The sequence below is a fragment of the Myotis nattereri genome (genome assembly GCF_964212035.1).
Source record: "Myotis nattereri genome assembly, chromosome: 13".
NCBI classification, from domain to species: Eukaryota; Metazoa; Chordata; class Mammalia; order Chiroptera; family Vespertilionidae; genus Myotis; species Myotis nattereri.
Window position 1 is genome coordinate 24,882,363 of NC_138088.1, and position 18,308 is coordinate 24,900,670.

The 18,308-nt window shown below is 39.6% G+C and overlaps 1 protein-coding gene across 1 annotated transcript in view; it reads left to right on the top strand.

Annotated features, from left to right (window-relative positions):
* JMJD1C (jumonji domain containing 1C) overlaps positions 1 to 18,308 on the top strand; it is a gene marked incomplete at its 5' end in the record, with an annotated part of 215,247 nt that overhangs the window by 168,209 nt on the left and 28,730 nt on the right. The window contains 3 exons of the mRNA XM_081104872.1: positions 4,975 to 5,147; positions 6,841 to 9,044; positions 14,266 to 14,467. Coding sequence (XP_080960998.1) covers positions 4,975 to 5,147; positions 6,841 to 9,044; positions 14,266 to 14,467 — 2,579 coding nt within the window. The remainder of the gene's footprint in view (positions 1 to 4,974; positions 5,148 to 6,840; positions 9,045 to 14,265; positions 14,468 to 18,308) is intronic.

Consider the following 18,308-nt stretch of genomic DNA (forward strand, 5'->3'; position numbering starts at 1 on the left):
AAATCAATGGAAAAAATATCTTCACTCTTTGAGTGAGGATTAACTATACATATTTACCAGAATTGAAAGCAGCCCTGATGACCCAAGTGCCCAATACATCCACATTTTTTACACTGACCCTTTACTCTCATATGCCTTGAACGTTGTAGCTGCAACTGATTGGGTAGAAGAACCAAGAGATTATTCTCCCATAACTTCCAAACCCTTGAAAACAAATATGTGTAACTGTTTAGAAATGGCTTGAGTAGGAGCATCTCTCAGTGTGTGTACTAGAAAACTTAACACTAATGTTTGTAAGGGCATAAAATGTTTTATTAACTGGTCATAAACTTGTTATATTAAAAATGAGCATATCAGATTTTCACTTATGTAAAACATTTTGAGCAAAAGTGAAGACATCTTAAACCTAGTATTGTAAATTAAAGTGGAGAAACAATTAGGTAATACATTTTAATGTTATAGTAAAAAAACTTATCATTTCCATAATTGATTGCAACTTGAGATTTCTGAATCTTGGAGAACTGAGGCCTTTAAACATTTGAATATTTATGTGCATGTGTAATAAATATGTGTGTATTTTCTCTTATGAGGTTTATGATTTATAATTATACTAGAGACCCAGTGCACAAATTCGTGCACAGGTGGGGTCCCTCAGGGTGGCCTGTGGAGATCAGGCCCCAGCTCACACCCCCAGCCTCGAAGCCCTGCATCCCCGCCTGGCAACCTGCCTTGGCCTGGCGCCACCCCCTCAACTGCTTCACCATCCCGCCTGTGGGACAATCGATCAGCGACAGGCCCCACGCCAGGCTCCCTCAGTGCCTGGGAGCTGAGATGATCAGTTGGGGCCGGGACCGGGGCCAGGACCACCACTGGTCACCATCTGCGGGGTGATCAGGCCTCCGCTCACACCCGCATTGGCCTGGTTCCGCCCACTCATCTGCTCCACCATCCTCCTGTGGTCCCACTCTCGTCAGGGCCCATTCAGGCCGGCAGTGCCTCCACTGCCACCTGCTGCCGGTGCTGCGTCACTGACGCCCGCCATGTTCCCCACCGTCCCGTGGTGGTCAGCGCAAATCATACTGAGTGGTCAAATGAATGCCTGAGGGGACAATTTGCATATTAGGCTTTTACTATATAGGATAATATTTTTTTAATATATTTTATTGATTTTTACAGAGAGGAAAGGAGAGCGATAGTTAGAAACATCGATGAGAGAGAAACATCGATCAGCTGCCTCCAGCACACCCCCTACTGGGGATGTGCCCACAACCAAGGTACATGCCCTTGACTGGAATCGAACCTGGGACCCTTCAGTTCGCAGGCCGATGCTCTATCCACTGAGCTAAACCAGTTAGGGCTAGGATAATATTTTTTAATTGAAGTAATTTGATAGCAGTATATCTTTGGCATTATATTATATTGCTTTTGCATTATCATTTAGAGATGTAAAATTTATTCCCTCTATTAAAATCAAAGGATCGTATTTTCCCAGTATCTTGACTCAACAAACCATGTTCTGGAAGAAATGCCAATGAGTTATAGTATAAAAACAATTTCTAAGTACAGTGGGGCCTTCACTTACAGGTGTCCCAACTAATGAGTTTTTTGAGATACCAGCTGTCTCTCGGCCGATTTTTTGCATTGAGTTGACAGAGTAATTTGAGTTAACGAGCTCCTTAACGAGCTCCTTAACGAATTAAACTCGTAAGTCAAGGCCCCACTGTATATCTTTTGATAGTTGTAACTCTTAACATAGAGATCAATGTCACCACATATTCAGTATGAGAAAGGCAGCATATTGACATACAAAAAATAATTTTTTTAATAAGTCTTTATTGTTCAGATTATTACAGTTCCTCTTTTTTCCCCCCATAGGTCCCCTCCACCCGGTTCGCACCCCCCCCCATACCCTTACACCCCCCTTTTGTCCTCGTCCATAGGTGTAAGATTTTTCCCAATCTTCCCGAAGTCCCCACACCCCCTTCCCCTGAGAATTGTCAGTCCACTCCCTTTCTATGCCCTGATTCTATTCTATTCACCAGTTTATTCTGTTCATCAAATTTTTTTTTCACTTGATTTTTAGATTAACTTGCTGATAGATACGTATTTGTTGTCACTTTGTTGTTCATAATTTTTATCTTTACCTTTTTCTTCTTCCTCTTCTTAAAGAATACCCTTCAGCATTTTATATAATACTGGTTTGGTAGTGATGAACTCCTTTAGTTTTTTCTTATCTGCACAGCTCTTTATCTGACCTTCAATTCTAAATGATAGCTTTGCTGGGTAGAGTAATCTTGGTTGTAGGTTCTTGCTAGTCATCACTTTGAATATTCCTTGCTACTCCCTTCTGACCTGCATAGTTTCTGTTGAGAAATCAGCTGACAGTCATATGGGTACTCCCTTGTAGGTAACTAACGTTTTTCTCTTGCTGCTTTTAAGATTTTCTCTCTGTCTTTTGCCCTTGGCATTTTAATTATGATGTGTCTTGGTGTGGGCCTCTTTTGATTCCTCTTGTTTGGGGTTCTCTGCAGTTTCTGGACTTGTAAGTCTATTTCTTTCACCAAGTAGGGGAAGTTTTATGTCATTATTTCTTCAAATAGGTTTTCAATATCTTACTGTCTCTCTTCTTCTGGCACCCTCATAATTCGGATGTTGGTACACTTGAAGTTGTCTCAAAGGCTCCTTACACTATCTTCATATTTTTGGATTCTTTTTGCGTTTTGCTTTTCTGGTTGGGTGTTTTTTGCTTCTTCGTATTTCAAATCTTTGACTTGATTCTTGGGATCCTCTAGTCTGCTGTTGGATCTCTGTATAAAATTCTTTATTTCAGTCAGCGTATGCTTAATTTCTAGTAGGTCCTTTTTCGTATCCTCGAGGGTCTCACTAAATTTCTCGGAGGTTTCTAGAAGATTCTTGAGTAGTCTTATAACCGTGGTTTTGAACTCTATATCCAGTAGTTTGCTTTCCTCCATTTTTTTCATTTGTGACATGTTTTTTTGTCTCTGCATTTTGGCTGCTTCCCTGTGTAGATAGAGTGGCTTTCTGTGCTAGGTGTCCTATAGGGCCCAGTGGCTCAGCCTCCCCAATTACCTGAGGTGGACACTCTTGGTGCACCCCTTTGTGGGCTTTGTATACAGTCTTGCTGTAGTTAAGCAGTGATTGCTGTTGGTTTCACTGGGAGGAATTGACTTCCAGGCCAACTGGCTATGCGGACCAGCTGTGTCTACAGTGGGAGAACTGCTGTGCTGGAGACACCCTTATGGGGCAGGACTTGCTTCAGTGGGGCTTTGGTGCTCACTGAGTCTGCCCCTTGAGTGTGTCTCTTATTGATGTGAAGAGTTGTGATCTGGTATGGTCTCACACTGACGATTGGGTACACTGGTTCTTGGATCTTCAAGGAGGTGCAAAGTCAGCCACTGCCTGAGGCCACCCAGCTGGAGCTACAGAGAGATCTGCAGATTCCTCCTCTTTGTTTGAGGTTTGGAAATGCCCAGATGAGGCCCAGCTGTGAAGCAATGCAGGCTGCTGCTGCAGGGCCTTAGGACTTCTTTTAGAAGCTTTGGAGCTCTCTGACCCAGCTGCAGTTTGTTAGGTTTTAGGTTGCAAAATGACAGGCCATTCATATGCAAAATCTGCGCACAGCTTGGGTGGGGTTGTAAATTGGGTGTGGCGGGGTCTCAAGGAGTCACCGGGGCAGAGCAAAGAGCAATGGCTACCAGTCAGCCCTGCCCCGGGAAGTCCCCGGGTCTCTGTGTCCCGTAGCCCCGTTCAGGAAGAGTGATTGCTGCAAGCACCTCTGAGAGAAAGTGGCCCTCACATTCCGGCCCGATGTCAGATAGTCCAGTTTCTCCCCGTATGAGTCTGGGTCCCCAGAGTCTCACCTGGTACTGGACTTCAGAGCAATCGGGAGCTTGTGTCTCCCTGATTGAAAAAAACAACAGTGCACCCAGTTGCCAGCCCATTTCACGCGCGCCTTTGTACCTCCGCACTTTCGCATCTCCGCACCTCTTACCAGTCTCAATGCACCTTTTTCTTTCCTTCTAGTTGTAGAACTTCCACTCAATCAGCCTTCCCGTGGTTCTTGATGATATTTGTTTTTGTTTTGTCTTTTAGTTGGAGTTTTGATGTGGTTGTGAGAGGCAGCAATTACAGGTGCTTACCTATGCTGCCATCTTGGTTGTCCTCCAAAAAATAACTTTTTTATACTGCCAAATGTCCAAGTTTAATGACCCAACAACTGACAGCTTATAGTGAAATGGAGTATAACTGAGTCTTAACACATTGTTTGCGGTTAGTTTTTATCGCGCGCTAACAGGTGGCACGGGCCATTTTTGCTAATTTTTTGCGCAAATGGCAATGTTCAGTAAAATTACGATAACTTTAGTTTACGTATTTATACGTTACCCGCATTCTACCGCTAGTCTATAAAAAACGTATTAATACGTGTCCCGCACTCTACTACACTGGTAGAACGTATAAATATGTAAAACGTATAAATACGTTTCCCGCATACAATGTGTTAAAAAGGTAATTTTCTGCCATTCTAAATAAATTATTACATTGAAAATGTTTATTGTTTTCATGACAAAATTGGCAAATCAACTTGATTATAATTTCTGTTTGTGATGAAATGTATTTTAGGAATAACAAATCCTGGTGTTTTTTATTAGCAGTATATTCTTTTAATAGAATCTTAGGCAATCTTATAAGCTGTGTTTTCTATATACGTTAAAGACAATAATTTCAAAATCTGCATTCAAAAAATAAATTTCTAGAAATTACTAGTTTAATGCTGGTTACTTTTGACATATGGAAATATTCATATAGTTATTTTGGTTACTTGTCTGAATATTTCTCATTAGGTGAATTTAGAAAAAGTCACATGCTTCATAAATATATCATTATTTTAGTTTTACTGTGACATTGTTTTTAGCTTTTCCTAGTAACTGAAGTCTGACTTTTTTTCTTAAATAGAATTCTCCCAGCTCTTGGTTACATCAACCCACCCCTGTGACCTCAGCAGATGGTATTGGATTACTTAGTCACATTCCTGTCAGACCTTCCAGTGCAGAGCCTCATCGGCCTCTTAAAATCACAACACATTCCAGTCCACCATTGGCAAAAAGTTTAGTAGACCATCATAAAGAGTAAGTTCACCAGTGCTTAAAACTTACAAATGCCTTGTCTCTTATCGTTTTTTTTAATTCATTTTCTAAGCAAGTTATTTTAAGTTAATCTCTTCAAACTGGGATTTGAATAAGTACTATTCTTTCAGTTTTGATACACTCTATAATTTACTTGATAATTTTAGAATACATGGAAATTCGTGTTTCACTTGTATAATAGAACTAGATGCACAAAATTCGTGTAAGAGTAGGCCTTTCTTCCCTTCAGGACCCGGGCTTCCCTCACAGCCCTGTCTTCATCAGGAAGGTCGTCTGGAAGGATGTCTGGTCTAATTAGCATATTATGCTTTTATTATTATAGACTAGAGGCCCAGTGCACAAAAATTTGTGCACGCCGGGGAGTCCCTCAGCCCGGCCTGTGCCCTCTCACAGTCTGGGACCCCTGGGGGGATGACCACCTGCTAGCTTAGGCCCACTCCCCGGGGGATTGTACCTAAGCTGGCAGTCAGACATTTCTTGGCAACCCAGGAGCCCTCGGGGGATGTCCACTTGCCAGCGGGGAGCAGGCCTAAGCTGCAGTCAGACATCCTTAGCGCTGCTGAGGAGGCAGGAGAGGTTCCCAAACCACCACTGTACTGGCAGCCGTCAGCCTGGCTTGTGGCTGAGCAGAGTTCCCCCTGTGGGAGCACACTGACCACAAGGGGAGAGCTCCTGCATTGAGCATCTGCCCCCTGGTGGGCAGTGTGTGTCATTGTGACCAGTCATTCCCAGTGGTTCTGCTGTTAGGGTCAATTTGCATATTACCCTTTTATTATATAGGATAGGGGCCTGGTGCGTGGGTGAGGGCCGGCTGGTTTGCCCTGAAGGATGTCCCGGATCAGGGTGGGGTTCCCGCTGATGTGCCTGGCCAGCCTGGGTGAGGGCCGTGTTCAGACTGGCCACACCCTCTTCAGGGTGGGGGTTCCCGCTAGACTGGCCCCCCTGGGTGAGGGGCTGAGGGCTGTTTGCAGGCTGGCCACACCCCCTTCAGGGTCGGGGGTCCTGCTGTAGTACCTGGCCAGTCTGGGTGAGGGGCTGATGGCTGTTTGCAGGTTGGCCAAGCCCCCCAGCGGGGACCCTCACCCCATGAGGGTGTGGCCAGCCTTGGTGAGTGGCTGATGGTTGTTTGCAGGCTGGCCACGGCCCCCGCCACCCAACCTCCCAGTGGAGGCTGGCTGGAATCAGGTATCTGGGATTTATTTATCTTCTATAATTGAAACTTTTTTGCCTTTAGCGGAGGCCACAGCTGGCCAGGGCAGGCGGGAAGCTTGGCTTCCTCCATCGCCGGGGCAACCAAGCTTCCTGCTTGCTCTAGTTCTTTGGCTGCCGGCCGCCATCTTGGTTGGGTTAATTTGTATATAGTCGCTCTGATTGACTGGTGGGCGTGGCTTGGGGCATAGCAGAGGTGTGGTCAATTTGCATGTTTCTCTTTTATTAGGTTAGATTATATTGCATAGAAGCTATCTTTATATCATACAAGAAAAAGTGGTTACAGAAACCTTTGTTTATTTTTAAGATAATTTTTTACTTTTCTATTATAGTTGATGTGTGCACTATTAGTTTCAGATTGCACACCCCCAACCCAGTGATTAGACATTTATACAATTTATGAAATCATCACCCCAATAAAACTAGTACCTATCTGACACCATGTCATTGTGTATTTTATTTACAGAGAATTGGAGAGGAAAGCTTTCATTGAACCATTACGTTCTATTACATCTACATCAGCAAAAAATGACCTGGAGCTAACTAGGTCACAGACTGGAAAAGATGGTCACTTGCATAGACATTTTGTGGATCCTGTGATGAATCCATTACAGAGACCACCCCAGGAGACTGGAGAGAGACTAAACAAATATAAGGAGGAACACCGCCGAATTCTTCAAGAAAGCATTGATGTTGCTCCATTTACAACTAAAATCAAGGGGCTTGAGGGTGAGAGAGATAATTATTCCAGAGTAGCATCATCATCTTCTAGCCCTAAAAGCCATGTCATCAAACAAGACAAAGATATGGAATGCTCAGTATCAGATCTTTATAAAATGAAGCACTCAGTGCCTCAGAGTTTGCCCCAAAGTAACTATTTTACTACATTGTCTAATAGTGTGGTAAATGAACCACCAAGGTCATACCCATCCAGAGAAGTTTCAAATATTTACACTGAAAAACAGAATAATACCCTTGTAGCGGCCACTAATCCTCAAACTCTAACTTCATTTATATCATCTCTTTCAAAGCCACCACCTTTGATTAAACACCAACCGGAAACTGAAGGTTTAGTAGGCAAAATACCAGAACACCTTTCCCATCAAATTGCTTCTCATTCAGTAACAACCTTCAGAAATGATTGTAGAAGTCCTACCCATTTGACAGTTTCTTCTACAAATACACTTCGGAGTATGCCTGCTTTACATAGAGCACCAGTATTTCATCCACCAATTCATCACAGCCTGGATAGAAAGGAAAGCAGCTATAGTAGCCTTTCCCCTCCAACTTTAACTCCAGTGATGCCTGTAAATACTGGTGGGAAAGTTCAAGAATCACAAAAGCCTCCAACTCTAATTCCTGAGCCCAAAGAATCTCAGGCAAATTTTAAGAATTCTTCTGAACAGAGTTTGACAGAAATGTGGAAATCTAATAATAACCCCAGCAAAGAGAAAGCTGAATGGCATGTAGAGAAAAGCAGTGGAAAGTCACAAGCTGCTACGGCATCTGTCATTGTACGTCCACCTTCCAGTACAAAACTTGACAGTGTGCCGGCAATGCAGTTCACATCCAAAGATCAAGTTAGCGAAAGATCTTCAACTGAGGCAAATCAAACAGATTGTCTCAAACCAGCAGAAGCTGGAGAAATTGGAAGAATAATTTTGCCAAGTGTGAATTCAGACAGTGCTCACATAAAATCTGCAAAAAACTTTCAGGCAGTCTCACAGGGCAGTGTTCCCAGTTCAGTTGTGTCTGCTGTAAATACAATGTGTAACACCAAAATGGATATATTCACATCTGCTGCCACTACCACCAGTGTTTCCAGCTGGAGTGGTTCCGGAATAATCTACTCTTTATCAAATACCATTTTGCCCTCTAAATCCTCAGACTGCACCTCTTCAAAAAGTGTCAGTCATTCAGTGGCTCACACACAGGAATGCAAGGTCAGCACCACAGCTCCAGTTACACCAGCCAGTAGTAAGACAGGAAGTGCTGTTCAGCCCAGCTCTGGGTTCTCAGGCACAACTGATTTTATTCACTTAAAAAAGCACAAGGCAGCATTGGCTGCAGCTCAATATAAAAGTAGTAATGCTAGTGAGACTGAGCCTAATGCTGTGAAAAATCAGACATCTTCAGCCTCCCTTGTCTTGGATAGCACTCTAGTCTGTAATACAATAAACAAAGCAAACTCTGTAGGAAATGGGCAAGCATCCCAGACAAATCAACCAAACTACCATACTAAACTTAAAAAAGCCTGGCTTACTAGACATTCAGAAGAAGATAAAAATACTAATAAAATGGAAAATTCAGGGAATTCTGTTTCAGAAATTATTAAGCCATGCTCTGTTAATTTAATAGCCTCTACATCTAATGATATACAAAATAGTGTAGATAGTAAGATCATAGTTGATAAATACGTAAAAGATGATAAAGTCAATAGGAGAAAAGCCAAAAGAACTTATGAATCTGGTTCTGAAAGTGGAGACTCAGATGAAAGTGAAAGCAAGTCAGAACAAAGGACTAAAAGGCAACCTAAGCCAACTTATAAAAAGAAGCAAAACGATTTGCAGAAAAGAAAAGGTGAAATAGAGGAAGATTTAAAACCCAATGGGGTTCTCAGCAGGAGTGCCAAAGAAAAAAGTAAATTGAAGTTGCAGAGCAATAGTAGTGGTAAGTAAATTTATTTTTCTAACATCTCAGATAAAATATGCTGTATGTTCTTGGAATAATTGTGTGGTTTTCTAAAGACTAGTGAGCTTAAAAGCATCTTTTGACTTTATTTGTATGGCATTATGTATGTGCTCACTGAGCTCATTTCTACATTTCATAAGTATTCTATAAGATGAAATGAGAGAAAATGTATCTCTCCATTTTGAAGAGTCTTCTAGAAATATGTTTTACCTAGCACTTATACTGACAAAAATTAATGTGTAATCTAGCAGTTACTCAGAATTTTGAACATATCTAAAAACTGTCAAGATGTATTTATAGCTGCCACATCAAAAGTGGATTTCAAATATTAAGTATTTACCTATAACAAGATACACATAGTTGAAAAAGAAATCCTCTTTACATATATTTTAAGTCACATTTTAAAAAAGATATTTTTATTGATTTCAGAGAGGGAGAGGGAAAGCAAGATAGAAACCTCAATGATGAGAGAAAATCATTGATCAGCTGCCTCCTGCACACCCAACACTGGGGATCCAGCCTGCAACCCAGGCATATCCCCTGACCAGGAATTGAAATGTGACCTTTTGGTTCATAAGTCTATGCTCAACCACTGAACCACGTTGGCTGGGCTAAGTCACATATTTAGAAGAGAATTCAGAGTACTGTGGATGTGGCCTCTTAACGTTTCTCTCACTGATGACAAAATTAAAAGTGTACTGAAATTATCTTCTAATTAATAATGCTACTCATTCAAGCAGTTCTTAACAATGGGTAAAAGTGGGGTGTGAGGGTTATTATGGTTTTCTGTATTCAAGAACATGCATAATAAGTAAAAATTCCAAAGCTGATGTTTGTTTCATTTGTGGCTACAACAGCAAAATAAGTGATACTAATAATATTCACTATAAAGTGTTTCTATATGTTTTTACTCTCATAATAGTTTTTCTCAGTTTGCTTATTTATTTTTTGGTATGTTGCACAATGCAGAAAGCACTTAATAGTCTCACTGTATTCATGTATTAACCCACATACAGTATATGAAATATCTGTGACTATGTGGACATTCAAGAAGTTCTTTCACAAGCATTTGGATGCTCGAAGGCTCTTATTTGGGTCTTTTCACTGAATGAGGTTTTCCCACATGCCTGAGTGGAAATCAGAGGCAAAGTGAAGGAGAGAAAAACAGGAGAATGGAATCATAGAAAAGGAAGGGCAGTCGGAAAGAGAGAGAAGAAAGGAAAATTAGCTCAACTAGAGACAGAGAAGCTGAGAGACTGAAATGCAAATATAGTCAGAAAAAAGAAAGATAGGGAAATAGATAACACAGAATACTTGCCATTTGAGTATTGGATTGTATAGTATTGCTTTTTCTTTCTCCTGTGTTCTAGTTAATTCCCCCAATTAATTCTTAAGAGGCTTAGTGTGATCAATATTGTTTCTCTTCCTTCATATAACATTTACTTTGGTGTTAGGTAGTCAAATACTTAAGTTAAACATACAAAAAACAAAAAGAGGAACCTTCCAGGTTTTAACACATAGAAAACTCTTAATGAAATTAAGTTTATAAAATTAACTCTTAATGAAGTACATATTCTGGTTTCATTTTGAGATTGAATGTACTTGTTTCCCATGTAAGAATTCTAAGACAAAGGCTGGAATCAGCATTATCTCCACCCCAACTTGTTATGCTTAGTGAAATCTCCCCCACTTAGTATTAGAGAGGCTATGTTAAGTCCCATTTATTCCCAAGTCCAAAGTAAAATTACATGACTGTTAAATGCCATCTTTTAATTATGGGCAGAGTTGATTTGCTATTATTCTGGGCTATCTAAAACAGTTCTCTAAATTGGGAATTTATAAGTCTAATTTCTCAACCTGAGTAGATAATGTACCTTTAAACACAACCATTTTATGAACTGAAATTGCCAATCAAATTTAAATATATCTAAGTCCTGTGATGCACAAAATCAGTGGCTTAAGTATAATCAAAATTATAATACAAAAAACTGTTCTTATGACCTGGATCTTTGTGTCTTTACTATCTAAGTTGTTCACAAAAGTATGATTATCCGTACTCTGAACTGTTCCATTACTTGGAATGTAAAAGCATATTGGACCCTGGCTGATGTGGCTAAGAGGTTAGAGTGTTAGCCTGCGCGCCAAAGGGTCGAGGGTTTGATCTCTCCTGGTCAGGGCATGTTCGGGGAGACAACAAATCAATGTGTCTCTCTGGCATGGATGTTTCTCTCTCTCTGTCTGCCTCTCTCTCCCTCCTTCTCACTCTCTCTAAAAAGAAAAAAAAAAAAAAACAATGGAAAAAATATCCTCTTTTTGTTGTTATGCAACAAAAAGAAAGCATATTGGTTAATAGTTATTTTCCAGTCAGAATAAAAGTAGATTGCACTTAGTTTATTCTAATGTAATAAGTGAAAAAAAAGGTAAGTGATTGGAAGCAAGTGTACCAAATAAAAATTTATCACCAGTGTAGCATCTCTGTTGTTCATTCTGACTTCTTAAAGCTCTGAATATTTTATACAGTCCATAGGACAAATCTGTCTTATACACAGTGGAGGAAATAACAAACCTTTTATACAAGCCTTTTGGAAAACATTTTATTCCATGAGTGGTATATGTGCACACACATGCATTTCTCTGTCTAGTGGATTAAGTCAAGTTGCTCCTTGCTCTAAATTAGAGATAGAAGAGAGGAGAACTTGTAAAGAATCTGGCATCAATCGTAGAAGTGCTTAATAACATGCTGATTTTAAATGTGCTGTCCTGGAGTTTAAACACAATGCTTCCTATATTAAGATGTATGGTCTTGCTTTGTACTGCCTACAGTAGAGGTTAACAGGTAAGCAGTAGTGGGAACTCAGGACAAGAGTTCTGCTACAGGTTTCTGCAAGAAGTATATAGTCTCAGAATAGTTGTACTGCCTCTGATTCACAAAATAGGCATGATTAGAAAGCATAAGGATAGGAAATCAAATTTATTTCTTTACTATGATAGAAATAGTAAACTGTGTAAATCTCATTTCTGATGTATAGTTACAGTATGCATATGGGCAGTAAAAGCACATAAGGGTCAACAAATACTGCTTGTCCCAACATAGGTTGCCTTTAAATTAATAGATTTGTAAAAATTTAATAGGCAAGTAGGCAGGCTTTAATTAGTATATAATATAATGTTTTGAGTTCTTCCTGCTCTACAGATAATTGATTACTTGAGCCAGTGTTTATTACAACAAGTTAATAAAAATGGTGGATCAGCAATATATATTATAATAAAATTATATTTTTTCGGCAGTTTTATTTTTCTTTAGGGTTGTGGTACCCTTTTTTCTGTCATGATAAAAAAAGATAGCTAATTAATGTTGGCTTTTTTTTTTTTCTCCTTTCAATTCTTTTTCTACAAGATGCTGTTTCCACCAATACATTGATAACAAATGGAGGCCCTTATAATAAGGGGAGAGCTATTAGGAAGAATAACTTAGTGCCTCTTCTCCTAAATATTGGTATTACAGAATCACCAGTTTCTTGACTTAATGAACCACACTTACTTTTGAGAATCAGATTATTGCAAAAATTAAGTATGTTGCCCTGACTGGTTTGGTTTTCAATGGTTAGAGCATCGACCTGTGGACTGAAGGGTCGTGGGTTCAATTCCTGGTCAAGGACATGGACCTGGGGTGCAGGTTTCCCAGCCTTGGTAGGGGTGCATGCGGGAGACAACCAACTGATGTGTCTCTCACATGCCATGTCTCTCTCTCTCTCTCTCTCTCTCTCTCTCTCTCTCTCTCTCTCCCTCCCTCCCTCCCTCCCTCTCTCCCTCTCCTTCCCTCCTCACTCCCTTCTATTCTGTCTAAAAATCAATGGAAAAAATATCGTTGGATGAGGATTTTTAAAAAACACACAAAAACTTAAGTATGCTTGTTGTTTCTAAAAGTATTACTCCCTCTGTCCCATAATAGTAGCAGTTGATGAATGTGATTTGTCCCATAATAATTGTATCAAAAGAAAATAAATATAGAACACAACATTTATTATCAAAAAACTAGATTAAATTAAACAATAAACTAAAAATAGTACTCCTAATTTTTATTTTGAGTGTTCAGATAGTTTCTGGATTTTTCAATAATTTCGTTACTGCATTTTAAACTTGTAGGTAGGATCCCTTGGCTGCGAAGCTTTGCTTTCCCTATATGCGTGAGCTTAAAATTATTGGAGCCATCGATCTTCATTGCTTCCAGCATAACTTGTTGAAGTGACAGAAACGTATTATCCAGTATTTCGGGAGAAATATTATCAAGGCTAACATGGCGCCTCTTCTGCTGAGAGGAATATGTCTAAGTTTTTCAGGTTTTTCTCCATAATCTTTGCATTTAGGTCCAAAGTTTTTTCAAAGAATCAACATTAGCATAAGATTTTCCTTGACAATTATTTTTGGAAACACGTTTCTAAATTCTTGATATGGTCATTCTGTTGCACTTAAATTGTTTTGCAGCTAACGTAATTGCACCTTTCTGCAACTTTCCTTTTTCTTTTGATGGATCAAGAACTGGACAATCGCAACTCGATCTTTTCTTGAAAACTCTCTTCTTTTCATCTTTTACAATGGGTTGATATTCAACTGAAATAAAACAATTGATTTCGATCAGCAGATGAAATTAGAAAAATAGTTATAATTCGTAATAATTAGATTAACCTAAAAATTGAAAGATGTGTCAAAACAAATGACAGATGTCATGAAACATTGATTTTGATTGAAGGCTTCGCAATTTTGCGCTACAACATAACTTACAGCTGCATTCGCCAATAATTCCCATTTAAATATTCACTTGCTACTATTATTATGGGACAGAGGGAGTAACTTTTAGTCTTTATGTTCTTTCTGTGGATGTTAAAGGAGCTTCCTTCTACATATGCGAAATTTTTTGTGTAGAAGTGCTGTATTTTTAGCTTTACGAATCAGCTAGAGAATTTACTCAGATCTACATTTAGAGTATACTGGCAGAAGAATTCATTTGGTTAGTAGAATACTAACAAAATAAATATAAAGTGTTGCTCTGGACTTTCTAGCTATTAAGAGTATAACTGTAATCTCTTTGCTTTTCTACAATCTTAATATATTATCACAGTTGTATAATTGACTTGAATCTTATCTCAAGGAGTATACCTTTCTAAAGTATCTTGCTAATACTTTCCTACTGGTTTTACAGCTGGCATCCCTCGTTCAGTGTTAAAAGATTGGCGTAAAGTCAAGAAACTGAAGCAAACTGGGGAATCCTTTTTACAGGATGACTCCTGCTGTGAGATAGGGCCTAATTTGCAAAAGTGCCGAGAATGTAGACTTATTCGGAGTAAAAAAGAAGAAGAACCAACCCATTCACCAGTATTTTGTAGATTTTACTACTTTAGACGGTAAGTGAAAAAATATGTAATTGTGGGAAAGTATGTTTATTGGATATTGGAAATTATACATTCTGAGGATCCCATTTGGAGACAGGAGCCGCCTTGTTCCTGAAACATTGTAGAACTAGAGGCCCAGTGCATGAAATTTGTACACTCAGGGCGGGGGTTGGGTCCCTCAGCCCTGCCTGCGCCCTCTTGCAGTCTGGGATCCCTCTCACAGTCCAGGGCTCTCGCAGTTCGGGATCCCTCGCTCCTTACTGCCCACCTGCAGCAGAGGCAGGAGAGGCTCCCACCACCACCACCACCACCGCTGCACTCACCAGCTGTGAGCCCAGCTCAGGGCTTCTGGCTGAGCGGCACTCCCCCTGGGGAACCCACTGACCACCAGGGGAAGCTCCTGTGATGAGCATCTGCCCCCTCATGGTCAGTGCACGTCATAGTGACCTGGAGTTCAGTTGATTTGCATATTAGCCTTTTATTATATAGGATTATTATATAGGATATTAAACTTCTTTAGTACTGAATTTAACAATGGTTAATTATTGGACTAAATTCCTATTTATATTGCTATATGTATTCATGGCCTTTCTCTACTAAGATTTATTCTTCCCTAATGAGAAATGTTTAGTATTTTTTCTAGAAAGGGATAGGAAACAGCAGTTTGTGTGATATAAAGATTTTTTAAATATTTACTAGCTTATACTTTGGCCAAAACAATGTCGCATTTATATCTGTGCATTAGCCAACAATCAAAATAGTGTATAAATCTAGGCAAATAATGTAGATATTAAAGTCAGTGCGTTACTTTGGAATACCCATACTTTTATCTTGTTAACCATAGGTAGCTATAAAATTATGTTACAATATGACAGAAAGGAATTATTAATATCATTTCACAAGTTTTGTAGTGTAAACATAAAACCAATTTACCAGGTGTACTGGTTAATAATGCGGATTTTTTCAGTAGATGGAGTTACACATATGTTGATATGTATGCGACTTGATATGTATGCTATTTTGTTGTATTGAGAGCAAGCTTCAAAACTTCATATGTCAAATTTTCTGAAGGTGTTAACATCATAGGTATTTTTACACTTAAAAATGTCGAATTTCGTGCCAAAAAAGGCATTTGCGGGAAGTTTTAATTCATTATTTTGAAGAAAAGTGCTGCTAAAAGTTATCATAGACTTCGGGAAGCTTATGGTGAACATGCTCCATCTCAAGATACTTGTGAACACTGGTTTAAACGCTTTAAAAGTGATTTTGATTTGAAAGATGAAGAACATCCAGGTCAACCAAAAAAGTTTGAAGACCAACAATTACAAGCATTATTGGATGAAGATGCATGTCAAACTCAAAAACAACTTGCAGAAAGATTAAATGTTGCTTAACAATTTCCAATCGTTTACAAGCAATGGGAAAGATTTTAAAGGAAGAAAAATGGGTGCCACATCAATGAACAAAAGACAAATGGAAAACCAAAAGTCATAAGTAAAATGTTGCTTCAACGGCAAAAAAGAAAGTCTTTTTTGCATCGAATTGTGACTGGCAATGAAATGTGGATTTATTTTAAAAATCCCAAATGCACAAAATCATGGGTTGATCCAGGTCAACCATCAACATCAACTACAATGCCAAATCGCTTTGGAAAGAAGACAATGCTCTGCATTTGGTGGGATCAGGAAGGTGTGGTGTATTATGAGCTTCTAAAACCAGGTGAAACCGTGAATACTGATCGCTACTGACAACAAATGCAGACAGTCCTCGGGTTAGGTTGAGTCCAATGTGCATCGTTTTGTGGTTACGTTTTCATCTCCCATCCTATATAATAAAAGGGTAATATGCAAATTGACCCTAACAGCAGAACCACTGGGAATGACTGGTCACTATGACACACACTGACCACCAGGGGGCAGACGCTCAATGCAGGAACCCTCCCCTGGTGGTCAGTGTGCTCCCACAAAGGGAGCTCTGCTCAGCCACAAGCCAAGCTGATTGCTGCCAGCATAGTGATGGTGGCAGGAGCCTTTCCCACCTCCTCAGCAGTGCTAAGGATGTCCGACTGCAGTTTAGGCCTGCTCCCTGCTGACAAGTAGACATCCCCTGAGGGCTCCGGGCTGCCAGAGGGATGTCTGACTGCCAGCTTGGGCCTAAGCCAACAGGTGAACATCCCCCAAGGGGTCCCAGACTGCGAGAGGGCATTAGGCCAGGCTGAGGGACCCCCCTGAGTGCACAAATTTTTGTGTACCGGGCCTCTAGTTTATTTATAAAAAAGTTCTGTCATTTTGACGTATGTACATATGTGCTCTATATTTATTATTATTTATTTACCACAAGTAAAGGTCAGGAATTGTTATCTTTTAAATTTTTTGCTGTTTCACTGTTTCTTTTCATTACTGCTGTGTTTGTGCTCCATGTGAGTGACACGTAGGTGCTATGTAGGTGGGTTCCAACTTACGGTGAAAATCGCGTTACGTCATGCCATAGGAATGGATCTCCGACATAACCGAGGACCTATTGCAATCAATTTGAACCAGGCTTTGATTGTAAAACGACCAGAATGTGCCAGAAGACACGGCAAAGTAATTTTGCTTCATGATGACATGCCATCACACACTTGAAAACCAGTTAAAGACACGTTAAAAGATCTTGCCTGGGAAGAAGTAACCCACACGCTGTATTCACCAGACCTTGCTCCTTCAAATTACCACTTGTTCTGATCAATGGCACACGCACTTGATTGGAAGATTGGGTCTCTGAATGGTTTGCCTCAAAAACAAGAAAAGTTCTATTGTGACAGTATCCACAAATTACCTGAAAGATGCGGGAAATGTGTAACCACATTTTTTTTTTAAATAGAGCACTTTCGATGTTTCGATGTGTCTCTTGAAATTACCGTGTTTTCACTGATCACAAAATCCGCATTATTAACCGGTACACCTGGTACAGTTGCTATTAATGTGTAATTACTATATAAGTAACTAAACTACATATAATGGTAATACTAACATTACCAAATAATACCTTAACAGTGAATCTCACAGGTAAATTTGTCAGAGGTGAATGAGGAATAGCTGGTTAACTATAGCAAGGAGACTAATGTCTCAGATTCTAGAATCATTTTTTCCTTATTTCCTGTATGATTTATTGTGGTAGGTAGGACTATCGCTAAGCCTGACTCATCTGCATAATATGAATGATAGTGGTAACCTACTTCAGAGGGGTTTCATGAAGATTATGTAAAGTGCACAGTCATTAGTGTAATGCCAAGCACATGTGATATACTCTCCTAATGTTAGCTGCAGTTATTTTCCTAATCATCAGCATCCTCCTCCTAAGAAGTTAGGAGATACTTTGCTTTGGCAAATATTCTGTGCTGGTGGCTCACTGGAGATCCCCAAAGTATGTATTTGTAGGAAGACAAGTTTATTTCTTAGTTCTTTACTTCATGGTCTTTCTAGCCAATAATTCCCCCCAAAATAGTTATAGATGATAATACATATGAAAGTACGTAAAAGAAATCAAAGGAAAGTGGTTTGAAGAGATAAAGTCTTAGGAAGTTTGAAGGAAAGTAATATTCAGGTAAATATAATAATATCAAGCTGAAATAAGGTGATGGGTTAAAACAAAAGGAGATATTTGGCTTTTGAAAAGGGAAAAGGGTAAGGTAAGAAAGGATTGTGAAAAAGAAGTAAAGATGTTGGTATCCGTTTGAAAAGTACAGAATGACTTGTAATGAACTTTCAATATCCCAAGTTTGAGACTAATTATAAAGATAATTGAATAATCCCCACCAGCTATAAAAAAAAGCAATTTTGCCTTCCATTTACCCTAAACTTCTCTGTACTGA